The 13,896-nt window shown below is 37.2% G+C and overlaps 5 protein-coding genes across 6 annotated transcripts; 1 reads left to right on the top strand and 4 right to left on the bottom strand.

Annotated features, from left to right (window-relative positions):
* Positions 1–443: 443 nt before the first annotated feature.
* LOC103414655 (large ribosomal subunit protein eL39z/eL39x) lies at positions 444–1,139 on the bottom strand. Its single transcript, XM_008353019.4, has 3 exons — positions 1,012–1,139; positions 815–918; positions 444–706 (listed from the first exon to the last, which is right to left on the bottom strand). Exons 1-3 carry the CDS (start codon positions 1,012–1,014, stop codon positions 658–660), a joined length of 156 nt encoding a protein of 51 aa, XP_008351241.1. The 5' UTR covers positions 1,015–1,139; the 3' UTR covers positions 444–657.
* A 1,442-nt stretch (positions 1,140–2,581) lies between these two features.
* LOC103415560 (uncharacterized) lies at positions 2,582–6,309 on the top strand. The gene is made up of 10 exons (XM_008353877.4): positions 2,582–2,958; positions 3,786–3,873; positions 3,998–4,072; positions 4,171–4,207; positions 4,840–4,923; positions 5,065–5,125; positions 5,219–5,325; positions 5,451–5,516; positions 5,737–5,884; positions 6,034–6,309. Exons 1-9 carry the CDS (start codon positions 2,877–2,879, stop codon positions 5,830–5,832), a joined length of 696 nt encoding a protein of 231 aa, XP_008352099.1. The 5' UTR covers positions 2,582–2,876; the 3' UTR covers positions 5,833–5,884; positions 6,034–6,309.
* A 119-nt stretch (positions 6,310–6,428) lies between these two features.
* Positions 6,429–7,839, bottom strand: LOC103400329 (nod factor hydrolase protein 1-like). Its single transcript, XM_008353998.4, has 2 exons — positions 6,711–7,839; positions 6,429–6,604 (listed from the first exon to the last, which is right to left on the bottom strand). The coding sequence occupies exons 1-2, from the start codon at positions 7,816–7,818 to the stop codon at positions 6,576–6,578; spliced, it is 1,137 nt and encodes a 378-aa protein (XP_008352220.3). The 5' UTR covers positions 7,819–7,839; the 3' UTR covers positions 6,429–6,575.
* A 1,069-nt stretch (positions 7,840–8,908) lies between these two features.
* LOC103424786 (class V chitinase-like) lies at positions 8,909–12,513 on the bottom strand. Of its 2 annotated transcripts, none has more exons than XM_070814787.1 (7): positions 11,201–12,513; positions 10,881–11,012; positions 10,612–10,773; positions 10,222–10,486; positions 9,869–10,106; positions 9,644–9,795; positions 8,909–9,549 (listed from the first exon to the last, which is right to left on the bottom strand). In XM_070814787.1, the coding sequence occupies exons 1-2, from the start codon at positions 12,321–12,323 to the stop codon at positions 10,906–10,908; spliced, it is 1,230 nt and encodes a 409-aa protein (XP_070670888.1). In that variant the 5' UTR covers positions 12,324–12,513; the 3' UTR covers positions 8,909–9,549; positions 9,644–9,795; positions 9,869–10,106; positions 10,222–10,486; positions 10,612–10,773; positions 10,881–10,905. The 2 variants fall into 2 exon arrangements, with proteins under 2 accessions (XP_070670888.1, XP_028950062.2); XM_029094229.2 differs by having other exon boundaries at positions 10,276–10,486.
* Positions 9,241–10,875, bottom strand: LOC139187739 (receptor-like serine/threonine-protein kinase SD1-6). The gene is made up of 5 exons (XM_070812671.1): positions 10,860–10,875; positions 10,612–10,773; positions 9,876–10,106; positions 9,644–9,795; positions 9,241–9,549 (listed from the first exon to the last, which is right to left on the bottom strand). The coding sequence occupies exons 1-5, from the start codon at positions 10,873–10,875 to the stop codon at positions 9,241–9,243; spliced, it is 870 nt and encodes a 289-aa protein (XP_070668772.1).
* Positions 12,514–13,896: the final 1,383 nt, after the last annotated feature.

Raw genomic sequence — 13,896 nt, 5'->3', positions numbered from 1 at the left:
TGCTAAGTAAACCGACAAGATACTTCCTCTAACTATAAGTTAAATTGCATTGCGTAGAGTGAACAACGAGGTACAAGACAGAAGAAAAACTATTTTCATTCCCAATTACATGGCTCAACATCAACATAACTATAACCACAACGTATCCAAGCAACAACAAAAACATTGAACTATTTTGACCAGAAAATCTAGCAACACACTAATATGCGTAACCAAAACCTTAAGGATTACTGAGGCTGGGTGGAATCATTGCCACTATCTTCCAAATTATAAAAGCAATCAGAGAGTACAAGATTTACGAGGCAAATGCAAATACCAAATCACTCATCCAAACAAGCACATCACTAATCAGGACAATCCGCAATCGAATCAAATTAAGCAAGACCCAAGTATGACATTAACAAAACATATCGAAAACAGAATAAAAGCATTTGTGGTCATGATTCAGATTTAACTCAGCTAAATTCAAAAATTGGTCCTACCCAATACTGAAAATACAATTAAACTACAAATAAAATAGCAATTTCATAAAGCAATCTCCGCAACGGGACTCTATGGAAGTTCCCAATTTGATTAAACATAAAAAGTTTCCATCTGTTTCTCAGAATTAAAATCTTGACAACCACATGGCAGATATAGAGTAGCGGGTGATCCACCTCAGAACCCGAGCTTGGTCCGGCGCCAGTGCCTGCGCTTAGCGTTGTACCTGAAGCACACCACGCCGTATTAGAGCCGGCGGAAGCAATTTCCAAGAACAAAATCTAAATGTAAAAAATAGTTAAACAAAATCAAATGGGGTCTCTTTAATTATAACCTGATGGTGTTGTCGGTCCTCATGCGGATCCAGTGAGGAATGGGTCGGTTCTGCCTCATCTTCTTCGCCAGCTTCTTCTTGATCATGAAAGACTTGTGTGACGGCTGCAAATCCAACGGCCGACATCAAATGTCAGAAGAACAAGACAGAAGTCAACGAGTAGAAGATGCAGTTAGACAGGGAGAGAGCTGGCTTACCATCTTCGCTGCGGTAGCTCGGTGAACGGAGGAGCGACTTGCAGACAAAACCCTAGCAATAGAAACCCTAATTGCCAAGTCTTGTAATTTATAGTTTATAACGTTGGGCTTCGTTGAACAATTGGGCCTGCTTGAGATTATGTGTTTTATGGCCTATTGGATCGTATCTAAGCGTGGGAATTTCGTAGGCCCATTTATTGAACTGGCTTACACGGTCCAATATATATATATATATATTTTTTTTTTAACAATCGATATTTTTTACATTAAGGGGGAGAGGTGGGCTTAGCCTCATAATAGGCTAGCAATAATGTGGTTCAAATTCGGTATAATTACTGAAAAAAAATACAACTAGACCGTAGTACTAAATGGTTATACGGTCCAATTAGTTTAAGAAAAATCTAAAAAGTTAAATTGAGGATTGGTTTTTTTTTTTTCAACTAATTCGGGATAAGTCAGGTTTTTTATTGGGGAGAGTCTAAATTTCACCAAAATACTTAGAATTGATACTGTTAATAAATTGTCTACTAATTCACATGATTTGAAATAAGTTTGGTTATTGATATTCAAGTTTCTAAATATATTGTTCTAAACTACACACATTTGAAATCGAAAAATATGTGTTGTACTTTAAAATTTTGTTTTAATATACAAGTCAATTAGGGGATTTAGTTTATTCAATTTTTCTTTCTTTACTTTTTATATTCCTAAGTTTTCCGAATTTTTAATCTTTTAAGTTCTTCGATTTCTAGCTTTGCTTGTTCATGTTAAGTAAGCCTGTTTAAGTTGCATGGGGTTCTATTTGTGTTTTTGCCTACAATGTGGCGTCTCACTCATTAATACGGTTTGTGAATCTAACTATTTGTAAAATTTTATTAAATATTTATGTACAAAATATAACTGCTGATTTTTTGTATAACTCAGTAGTATATATTATGGAGTATATTAAGAAAAATTGATGAATATGATTATTAATAAACACAATTTGAGAAAAGGAAAATGGTAGTAGGGTGTGTGGAGTACAGAGAAATATGATAAAGAGACGCTTAAGAATGTGACTTTTTGCTAGATGCTTTGTCACTCATTTTTTTTTATATACAATAATATTGATACGAAAATTTATATTAAATTGTAAAGTTACGAAAATGACAGAAATTGAATTGACGAAATTTTATTTTTTAGAATTTGTGAATTTTTTTGTTTGGTTAACCTAAAAGAAAAATGGAATTGAAAACGGAATTTGTTATTTTTAAGTTCTCAATTTTAGAATTAGGAAATGACACATATTTACATGGAATTTAAACTTGGGAATTGGAGGTCCCAAATTCCAAGTTTTTTTTCCACGCGGAAATTCTAAATTTCTATGTTTATGAATTCAAATACGATAATTAGTGCACGTCAATTTACAAATTCTAATTTTTAGTCAAATTCTAAGTTTATTTCCTCCATTCAATCATAGCGTAACATTTCTCATTAAATTCCGAAGGGTAAGCAAACTTGTTATAATCCGTGCCGTAACGGGCCTGTACAAATCACTTTGTCGCTTCTGAGACCGGCCAACCCGCGCACGGAAATCCATACAAGCAGTGACAAAATTCCAAAAACACCCCAAATCGCATAGACCCAGGCCACGCTCTAATCCGCGCGTGGTCTTAGTCACCCGCCCCCCTACAGGACTGCCGCAACCATCTTCTTCTTCTTCCGTTTTACTGTCTTCCAATCCAAACGCCTATAAAACTACCCACCCCCTCTCCCTCTCGCTCTCTCTCTCTCTCTCTCTCGCCGTCTTTTCGAATTCGAATCATCGTGCTTCCCGGCGATTGAATCGACGGCTGTGATTGATTGTTCCAATTCAAAAAAGCACAATGCCTCGCGCTTCTAAGAGAAAAGCACCTCCACCAACTTCGCCTTCCCTCGCGTCCTGCGACGTCGTTTCGAAGCGCGCCGGTATCTCGCTTTCCTCCGATTCTGATTGGTTTCCGATAAAAAAAACCCAGAGAAAAAAAAAATTAAAAATCATGTATTTTTTATGTAGAAAAATAAAATAAAAATCATGAATATATCAGTAGGCAGCTGAGTTAACTTATGCAGCTAGGAAAGTCGCAAAAGCTATATTTTATTTTGTTCATGAATTTATTTAATTCGGCATCCAGTAAGTATTCGATTTCATTTGTTTTGGATTGTGTCGTAATTTTATTTATTTTGAATTTTGAATTTTTTATGCAATTTTTTAAATTTCAGTGTTTCTGTGTATTTGAATTTTGAGGAGCAGAAGAACTATGATATTTCTCAGACCATCTGATATATTGTGAATTTGAAGTGTTGAATTGTGAAATTACTTTAGCACCCTTTGCTTGCCTTTGAAGAAGTGCTTCTGCTTGGCCTCTGGAATTTGGTAGACTGTTGTAAGATTTCATCACACTTTATATAAAATCTAGGCCGTTGATTTGATTTTACAAAACTCATAATTTATGTTTTAAGAAGTATTAGATACATGGATTACTTAGAGCTAACGGAAGACTTGGCGCAAAAACGAGCGCAGTGGTGTTCTAAAATTCATAGAGCCGACCCCACTTAATGGCATAAGGCTTTGTTGTTGTTGATCAAATTACAATTGTTCGGTTTAAGTATTTACAGAAGATTATCCTTGTAATGTTGGTGGAAATTATAATTCTATAACAATTTGTTTTGTTTTTCTGGATATTACTCCCACCATGTAGAAAAGGTTGAATTTACTTGTCTCTGATGTGCATTTGATGTTGTAATGTATTCAGCAACAGGTAAAGGCAGACCAAGAAAGGATGTAGACAAAATAGATAGCCTCTTTGAATCGTATGCAAACCAGTCGTTAAACATGATTGAGTAAGTATACCGTGCCTGGATAGGCGTGGATTTATGAAGTTTCGGTAAATTCCAGTATAATAAATATGCATTTGTCTGAATGTTGTTTACCTTCTTGCTAAACTCTTTATGTTTAATTGAATAGCCCAACAGGAATCGAGGCTCTTTGTTCGGATTTGAAAGTGGACCATACCGATGTTAGAATACTGATGCTTGCTTGGTAAGTTGGTATGTTAATTATGTTTGCTGTGTTTCTGTATACACGCTTCAATTCATTTATCTTTTAACCTCATTGAATTTGATTGATGCATGACTCAGGAAAATGAGAGCTGCAAAGCAGGGCTACTTTTCAAAGGTAAGACATAACTGTATAATTGAACTAGGTTATTCATATCTTCTAGTTTCCCAATTGGCATGCATGGTTTGCTTGTAATGCATTCATGTTTGTATTTTTGCGATATGCTCTACAATATTGGATGATGCACTAACTAATTATGTGTATACTGATCAGTATCCCTTATTTGTAATATATTTTTCTTATGGTTTTACAAAGAAGATGCTTTCATTAGGAAACCACCCAAAGTACGATAGCCTCTTACTGAAATTTAAGTTTTGGTATACCCTAAGTGAAAGCAAAGGAGGTACTTATGTTATGTCAGAACAATTCGCAATTACAGCTTAGGAGATACAATCAGAGGCAGTAAGAGATACGTAATACCACAATTAGGAAACAGAATATACTTCTTTGTTCAGCTGGTCTTTGAGAATTCTGTCCGGTATGTGGCCTTTTCAGTGAAGAAGGCGACCTGGTGGACTAAGACTAACTTAAAAAACTTAATTAAGAATTTTGAACGTGTGCAGAGTTTGCTCTAATTGTTGAAGGTCCCTGGAATCTTCACTGTTGTCTTCTAGCATTACTTCATAAGTACTTGTATTCTAATTGTCATTTCCCTTTTCCGTTTTTCTCTTTCCTGTTGTTCTAATTAGGATGAGTGGCAAAGAGGCTTGAAAGATCTACATGCCGACACTATCCCTAAATTAAAGAAAGCACTACCGGGATTGGAGAAAGAGGTAATCATGCTTTCTTTATTTTTTTATATTTCTTGGAGTCACGTGGAATCGTTATTGAGGTGATTTGGTTCATAATACTGTATGCTGCTTGAAAGCCAGAAATATTCACTGGTACTAATCTTGCTTTCTTTGTTCGATAAGTTGACAACAGCATCCAAATTTGAAGATTTCTATGCATTTGCATTTCAATACTGCTTGACAGGTGAGCTTGTCTTGACAAGTCTTTTGATAAGAACCTTTTTTTTTTTTTTGTGGAAATCTCTGTCTTGACTGTCTGAAATTGTTTAATTTTCAGAGGAAAGGCAAAAGAGTGTAGACATTGAGACTGTGTGTGAATTACTGAATCTCGTACTGGGTCCTCGATACCAGCTCCAGGTTGATTTATTGATCAAGTATTTGAAGGTATGCTCCTGTGTTGGTTGTTCCTGTGCCATTTTCTTTGAAGCAATTCCAGTAAATGAACATGCATTTGCTTTCTAAAATAAGGTTCCGTCGTTCTTTGATGACTTGAATTTAACTTTTGGCAGGTCCAAACTGAGTACAGGGCACTAAATATGGATCAGTGGATGCATTTTTACCGTTTTTGCAATGAGGTAAACTTGTGTTTGCTTTTATTTTGTCCAGAAATTCCGGTTCCTATGTTGTATCTTTACATATTTTAGTTTCTTCTTCTTTGGCTTGAAATCCTAACCGTGATTTTGGGAGGCTAAACAACAGCACTCTATCGAGTAAAAGATTATCACACAGACTCTTTCCGTGTAAAATCATAAGAAAAACTACGAGTTCTGATTGTTGTTTCTTTACTTTTGGCAGATAAGTTTTCCAGACCTTAAAAATTATGATTCTGATCAAGCATGGCCGGTGATTTTTGATAACTTTGTTGAATGGGTGAGAGACAAGCAAAGCTAATTCCGGCATCCTTACATTCCCTTTTGTTAGAATACACTGGTTACTTTAAAAGGTAAAAGAACTCTCTCCTCCTAATTCTTTCCATTCCTTTTCATCGGGGGTTAATATCTTAATTAACTTAAATTGCATCCCTTATTTTCCAAGAAGAATGTTTTAGTTCTACAATGATAATTGACTTCGTTCGGTTTGGTCTATTTGCAGGGCTTGTCAAGAATTCCACCAATCGGTTCAACCAAACCATTTGTGCTTGAGGGGTTTTGTTTTCGTTTCAAATTTCATTTGGGAGGTCGTTTGGAGAGATGAGAAATGCTACAGTTTTGTGATGAGGAAATTTTGCAAGAGTCTAATTATACAAAAATGAGTTTGCAATTTCTTTTTGGGAGGTCTGTTTTTCACTGGCCGATTGGTCAAAACGTTGTGCTTGTATTATGTAATTTGTGATATTCGAAACTATAATTACGGGAAGGGGAATTTAAACTTGGGTGTTAGGAGGCGCACATACTCCCCTCTGCGATTACGTGGATCGATTGAGATGAACATTTTTCAAAATATAAGTTGAATGTGGCTCTTGATCAAGTAAAATAACAAATCTCCAATCTACTTAGATTCATACTACAAATAAAATAATTAAGGTTCATTTCAATAATCTAAACACTCGCTAATCACTCGATGAATCGATGATTTACATATTAAACATGAAACAGCTGCTAGTTTCCGGTAGGGAATTCGATCTTTTTATCTTCTCATTCGTCAAGAATCCATGACTTTGAAGCTGCAGTTTTAAAACAATTCATTTGTTAAGAAATTGATTTGGAAGCTAAATTAAGATTAATGCAAAATTAGGATTTAATTTATCAAGGAAAACCGGGTCAGTTTACCTTGGGCCGAAATCTTCCAGTCGCTATCATAACTGAGGGCCCAAAAGAAGTATCCACGAAGCCTAAGGGCCTGAGCAAACCCTATCTTCGCGGCCGTGGTGAAGGCATCATCATACGAAACCCACGTGGACCCGTTATATGAATACACGGATACAGTGTCTACATCATACACTACAATTGCGCCCGATTGGTTTAGTAGAGTCTCGACTTGGTGGTAAGACAACATCCCTGCTCCTGGGCCTGGCCCAATAGCAGTGGCTCCAAAGCTGTGATTTTTCAGGTTTTGGAGCTCCCATGACCGGCCGTATTGGGCCAGGCCCATAACCAATTTCTCCGGGGGCATCCCGGCCTTGATCCATGACCTAAGCCCATATATTGAGTTTACGTTACTATTCGAGTTCCACAATGCTGCATTGGGCCCTGTGGTGTTGCTCCAAGCCCCGTTGTAGTCGTAGCACATTGGATTGATCCAGTCCAAGTACTTTTTCAGTGACGACGCCGGGTAGGATCGGGGAATGGCGTCCAAGAAGAAGTCGGCCGAGAAGTATACCGCGGCCGTGAGGAGGAGAGGAAGGCGGGCCGTGGATTTGGACTCCTCCTTGAGAGCGTGGCGCCATTCTTTTAGCAAGTGGCCCAAATCCTTCATTTCTTTTGGGCTTTGAGGGAACTCCCAATCAAGGTCCAGCCCATCAAACCCAAACTTACGTGCAACCTCTATGGCAGATTGTATGAATTGTGAACGTGACGAAGCTTTTGAGGCCAAGCGAGCAAAGACGAATGGCAGTACCACGCCGTCTGCTGCGCCGCCGATGGACAAAAGGGTCTTCACCGGCGGAGTTTTGTGGCGGAGAGTGGTGGTGAAATTGGAGAGGAGCAAAGCCGTAGAATTTGACAAGTCAAATTTGAAAGTGACATTATTTGGCACAAGAAAAGCATAGAAAATGTGGGTGAAGAATGATGTGTTTATGGCTGAAGGTGGGAAATCCGGCGAAAACGAAGGATAATATGCCGCTTTCACCGCCGGTGGAACCTCGGCCGTGCAGCCGGTGTTTATGATCATCAAGGAACATAAGAGCAAGAGAATATGCAAAAAGTTGTGGATTGCCATTTTTGTTACAGTAGATTATGAAGGACAACATATCAAATTCGAACTATATAAATAAAACGGATTAAGCAAAACGTTAAAAATTATGCTATATAATTAATCTAGGAAGTAGTTTATTGCTAATTTAAATAATAAGTTAAGATTAAAACAATATCACAAGAAATTCTGCCGGCCATTTAAACTTAATCTGTTTTAAAATATAAAAAGGAGGACTCCGTCTCTTACTGATTGGAATGAAATCTGAGAAGTTGATTTAAGTGTATTTCCTGTTCACATGTGTTCGTCTGGGAACAATGCAGGCCGAAATTTAGTTTTTTACTCCAATGTTTTGTTTTTGTTGTATAAAATAATCGTGTAGGCGAGGAGAGTTGAGGTTTCACCATAAAACCAATCGGACATGTCTCTTCTCTTCCGACGTGAGATTCAGTAGAACAACAAATTGGCATATACTTGGTCATTTAACAAAGGAAAAATTAGTTTCCGGTCCCTAGTTTCTAATGTTCATTGACTAAGACCTTATCAGTTTTTAGATTTTGATCAAAGTCCCTATCATTAATATATTAATGAATTACATGTAAGTTACATAATTTTTATAAAAAAAAATTAGTAATTGATTTAGAGTTTTAATACTCACACCCTTATTAAACTCCTAATTAATTTTCAATTCAAACATTTCCCAAATAAAAAAATAAAATTAGAATAAGTTTGTACCCATTAAATTTTTATAAAAAATTTTCAATTTTTTAATCTTATATGTATCCAATCTCAAATATACCAATTTGTTAAAAATGTACCCTTTTTTAATTTAAAATGTACCCATTTTTTATATAAAATTTCATTCAATCTTTTCTCTAATCCATTTTTAAACTTATATGAATACATTCTATTTTTCGTTGATTTGAGAATGTATCCATATCAAGTTTAATAGAAGAAAATTAATAATGTTATTAAGGCTTTTTTTTTGTGCTTTTGAAAAATGTACCGATAATTTGGTACAATAATTTTTTTGTTAGTTTTGATGAACGTACCCATGTGTATACACACACACACATATACATACACACACACAATATATTGGAGAGTATAATTCATCTTTAATATTTTTAATCCCATAAAATATGGTTTCATTTAAAATCTCATTAATATAAATAACTAAAAATTTTATTTTTAATTTAAAAATATAATAACCTTCATAAAAATACATTATTACATTAATGTCAGGGACTTCGATCAAAAGTTAAAAACCATCAAGGTTTCAATTAAAGAACATGGGTAGTTAAGTGTCCCTTTAACAAAATACTAAATCTTTAAAACTTCCAATGTCTTCCACGAGACGAAGAATCCAAAATTGCTAGAAACTTGTGTGCACTTCCTTCTCATAGACGCTTCTCATTCGCGCCCGCATTTTCACTTGAGCCTGCATTCTCATCGGGGTTGGAGTTCGGAGATCTGAGCATCATTAACCGAACAATTTCCTGGCTGCGGGGTACATATGTTGTCCACGTTGTCGTAATTTTTCACTGAGAAAGCCGTCTTTGTAGGAGTTGGAACGGCTTGAGTGTCAGATATGAGCATGGAATAAACTTCCAGCATTGTAGGCCTATCGTCGGCATTTTCCTGGACACAGAGCAGTGCCACTTGCAAGCATCTCAATAACTTACAAGAAGAAGAAGAATCGTCAAGTGACGGATCGATAAAATCCAGTCCTTTGTCCTCTTTCCATGATACACATGCCTGAAACAATTTTAATGATTTCAATCATTCATGTTTAAGTAATGGTTTATGGTCGTGACAGAAGTTTGAACCGTAGAAAGTTTCTCGAACTTACATATTCCAAGAGGTGCATACTTTCGTTCGGACCATAGTAATGTGTACTCTTCCGTCCGCTAATCATTTGCAAAAGTAGAACTCCGAAGCTGTAGACGTCGTACTTCATAGAGTATATGCCTTTTTCGTACGTATTCAGGAGGTACGTAGCCACTGCATTTGCGTATAACAAGTATAAGGATATGGTCACACGCGAATAACTGATGAGAGGCAGTTTATCACTTACTATGTGCCAACAATCCGCCTTGTGTTTCCTTCGAGTTCATCCTTTCTGAAAAGTTTGGCCATTCCAAAATCGGAAATCTTAGCATTCATCTCGTCATCATGCAAAATGTTGCTAGCTTTTAGATCACGGTGAATGATTGTGAAGTTTGAGTATTCTTGAAGATATAGGAGTTCTTGAATAATGCCTTCGATGATGTGCACACGCTTTCTCCAATCCATGAAATACTGTCCGGTAGGATCTGCGAAGATGACAAATTCAAGAATCGGTACATGAAGTTCTAATGAATTGAAACAATTTTTGTTGAAAAGTAATCTGCACGTCCATAAGCTTAGACCCAATGTAAATGTTATTACCGTTATTCTAGCATGCATTCTAAAATGTAACGAGAAGCATGAAAAATTGCAGACCGAAAAGGTAGAAGTCCAAGCTTTTGTTGGGCATGTACTCGTGAATCAGCATTTTTTCTTCATTCTCAGTGCAAAATCCAAGAACAGGAACTAGATTCACATGTTGTAGTCTCGCAGTAAGTTTAACCTCATTTTCGAATTCCTGAAGTCCTTGAGTAGACGTTTTTGAAAGCCTTTTCACTGCTATTTCCTGACCTCTCCGCAACTTACCCTAAGGAAACAAGGATTAGCAAAAGAATAATTAAACACTGCTCTGCCTGTTTTGTGTGTAGATGTTCCATAAGCTTTCGGTTCCCACAGCATAAAATTATATTTAGAAAATGTACCAAATGTTACCTTGTAAACGGGGACCAAATCCACCCTCTCCAAGTTTGTTTTCAATTGAGAAGTTATTTGTAGCCGCTTTGAGACTGGAAAAGTGGTATACTTTCAGATTCGGAGCATCACTGTCAACAGCTGATGTACTAGTAGACCTTGATCTGCCTAGAACAATCATCCCTGAAACCAGAAGGAATACAAATTTCAAATGCAAATCTGTTAATGTCGATCGCTATCTCTTCATTTAATTTCTATTAGAAACAAACCATCACAGTTGAGCATATAACCTCTTGTCTTCACTAGTTCTCTCTGCTAGAAACACACCACGAAAGCTATGAGAATTACGACCGAAGTAACTGATAGCACTATTACAAGCAGTAACCGGGGTTTCTTTTCGTGATCATTTCCTTCCTCCTGAGCTGTCAATCATTAAAGCAGTTGGAAGTAAAACAATTAGATGTCTGCAAATTGCCTGTTGTAACAATTAAACTTTGTTCATGCATGCTATAAACTCGAGTTGTATGACATGTTGGAACGCATCTTAGGAAATCTCTTTGGCTTATCTTCATCGATAATTAACATTGCTTGTGGGATAAGTATTGCCTACCTGCCCGAGAAAGTGCCCAATTTTCATCATCATTGCTGACTTGAAACATATTGGTACCGAGTAGCTTCTTCGCTTTCACATATGCAATCTTAGCTCTGATGGCTTCCGCATCATCGAAATTAATCCAAGTCGATCCTACCATGCAGTAATTCAAGACATAAGTATCATTATACGCTATGAGCCCTCTGTAGCTTCGAATGTACCACTTGATGAGCTTATAGCTCATTGATCCATCTTTTGTCACAGCAAAGCCAGATGCAGGTGCCCCGATTCCATTATTGTCTTTGGGGTTTGCAACTGTCCACGCATAGCCATGGTAAGGCAAACCCAAAACCAGTTTGCTGGCCGGAAATGAGTAGTTTAACCATTGCTTTATCCCATAGTCGGTGTTAACATAGCTCGAAGGATCATATAAAGCAGCATGAGCACCAATAACATTCTCCTTTAAAGGCAGATGGTAGTCATACGCCACAACATGCGCCCAATCCAAATTCCTCTTCATAGATTCAACCGGATAAATCAACGATTCAAAAGTGGGAATATACCTAACCGCCATTGTCAATGTTAATCGTGGCAGACCAGAGTTTCTTGCCTCAGAAATCACAGCAACTCGCCACTCGTCCAGTAGCTTTTCCATATTGATCACATCTGAGGTTGTGTTAAGCCAAGCCCAGAGTAAGTCTATACCTTGAAAGCCATAACGTTTTGCCACTTCGATGGAGGACTCAATGAAAGACTTTCTATTCGAAGGGATTTCGAGCATTTTAGACAAGACTGAAAAGTTTGCTCTCTGACCCAAAATTAGCTGAGTTGTTGCTGCTTCTCCATCCCATATGGATAGGAGCGTTGTGATTGATGGGTTTTTGCGCTTGACAATATCGGTGAAGCTCGAGAAGTATTGTTCATGAGCAGAAGGGATGGAGAGCTGGTAGGTGGAGAAATTCACAATGGCAAAAGAACAAATAAGATGTGTGAACAAGGCAGAGTTTACCTCCTGTAAAGGAAAGTCGCTGCCGGTGTACCAGTAACCAGCTCGAATCCAAGTTTGTGCGGAAGAACACGAAAAATTACAAGAAACAAGGAAGATGAAGAGGATCGGGTGGGAGATATTTTTCGATACCATGGAAATAAACGCTAGCTACTTCGATTCTGTTGGAACAAGATGACTCATATATGTTAGCAATCAGGAATGTGACCCTGTTTTGTAGAAATGAAATCAAGAAGAAAATGAATGATCTCTTCCTACACAGATGAATGCAGCTAGAACGTTCAAAGAGAAAAACCCGAACTAACAAAGCTTTTTCTTCATTCATGATCTGCACACAAGTCATGTGCAAGGATATACCCGAAGAGAAGAGAATTCACACAAAACAATCACAACCCTTCATGTAATCTATCCTATAAGATAGATACAAGTGGCAATATGTTAAACTAAAACTAAGATTACATCTCAGCTGTCCAATTGGTCTATAATCCAATGGCTCACATTTAAACTTAGAAACAATAAGAAAAACACAGCACACTCACTTATATTCCAACACTCCCTTCTAAGTGTTGTGCTGAAATTACTCCAAGCTTCTGTCTCAGAAATTCAAACCGATCTCTGGACAAAGCCTTAGTGAAAATATCTGCAACCTGTTCCTCTGTCTTGCAGTACAGTAAGTCAATTTCTCCATCTTGCAGTGCATCACGAATGAAATGAAACCTCCTGTTTATATGTCTTGTCTTATGATGATGCACAGGATTTTTGGTTATGGCAATAGCAGATGTATTGTCACATAAGATTGTAGTTGGCTCAACCTGTTCTTCACCAAAATCCGAAAGAACAAATCTCAACCAAATTGCTTGTGCTGTGGCCTCTGCTGCACTAACATATTCAGCTTCTGCAGTAGATAATGCAACACTACTTTGCTTGACTGATGCCCACGAAAACACTCCTGAACCAAGATTAAAAGCATATCCAGATGTGCTCTTCATGTCATCTTCACTACCTGACCAATCACTGTCACAGTAGCCAATAAGCATTGCTTCATTTCCTTTCTCATATGCTATACCATAATCAAGCGTGCCTTGAATGTATCTCAGCACCCTCTTAGCTGTTCCCATATGTTTTCTAGTAGGACCATGCATGAATCTTGCTAACAAGCTTGCTGCAAACATGATATCTGGCCTTGTTGCAGTCAAATATAATAGGCTTCCAACAATCTGCCTATATAGACTCTCATCAGCTTGTTCACTACCATCCATTTTAGACAGTTTATCATTCACAGCCAGAGGAGTAGCCACAGATTTACAATCCTTGAAACCAAACTTGTCTAACAGTGTCTTTGCATATTTCTTCTGATGCAAGAAAATGCAATTATCAGTTTGTATCACACCAAGACCCAAGAAATGATGCAACAAACCAAGGTCAGTCATTTCATATTGTCTCATCATTGCAGTTTTGAACTCCATCAACAATTCTTGAGAATTCCCAGTGTAGATTATATCATCCACATACAGTGAAACAATAAGTATTCCACCTTTAGTAATCTTCACATATAAAGTTGCTTCACTAGGACTTCTTTGAAAACCTGCCTTGGTGAAATAGGAATTGATTTCTTCATACCAAGCTCTTGGAGCTTGCTTAAGACCATAAAGTGCCTTCTTGAGTTTGTACACCCCATCTTCCTTGTTTTTAATCACAAACCCAAGAG

The sequence above is a fragment of the Malus domestica genome, chromosome 15 (assembly GCF_042453785.1).
Source record: "Malus domestica chromosome 15, GDT2T_hap1".
NCBI classification, from domain to species: domain Eukaryota; kingdom Viridiplantae; phylum Streptophyta; class Magnoliopsida; order Rosales; family Rosaceae; genus Malus; species Malus domestica.
Note: the sequence above shows the minus strand (reverse complement) of the source record. Positions and strands in the feature narration are given on the sequence as shown.

Coding starts and splice junctions, on each gene's coding strand:
- LOC103415560 (XM_008353877.4), top strand. CDS start 2,877: ATGCCTCGCGCTTCTAAGAGAAAAGCACCTCCACCAACTTCGCCTTCC. Junction 2,959..3,785: donor CGTCGTTTCGAAGCGCGCCG/GTATCTCGCTTT, acceptor TAATGTATTCAG/CAACAGGTAAAGGCAGACCA. Junction 5,126..5,218: donor ATTTCAATACTGCTTGACAG/GTGAGCTTGTCT, acceptor TTTAATTTTCAG/AGGAAAGGCAAAAGAGTGTA.
- LOC103414655 (XM_008353019.4), bottom strand. Junction 707..814: donor AGGACCGACAACACCATCAG/GTTATAATTAAA, acceptor GGTGTGCTTCAG/GTACAACGCTAAGCGCAGGC.
- LOC103400329 (XM_008353998.4), bottom strand. CDS start 7,818: ATGGCAATCCACAACTTTTTGCATATTCTCTTGCTCTTATGTTCCTTG. Junction 6,605..6,710: donor CTGGAAGATTTCGGCCCAAG/GTAAACTGACCC, acceptor TTAAAACTGCAG/CTTCAAAGTCATGGATTCTT.
- LOC139187739 (XM_070812671.1), bottom strand. Junction 10,107..10,611: donor ATTTGGTCCCCGTTTACAAG/GTAACATTTGGT, acceptor TCATCTTCGCAG/ATCCTACCGGACAGTATTTC. Junction 9,550..9,643: donor GTATGCACCTCTTGGAATAT/GTAAGTTCGAGA, acceptor AAATTGTTTCAG/GCATGTGTATCATGGAAAGA.
- LOC103424786 (XM_070814787.1), bottom strand. CDS start 12,323: ATGGTATCGAAAAATATCTCCCACCCGATCCTCTTCATCTTCCTTGTT. Junction 11,013..11,200: donor TTGGGCACTTTCTCGGGCAG/GTAGGCAATACT, acceptor AATGATTGACAG/CTCAGGAGGAAGGAAATGAT.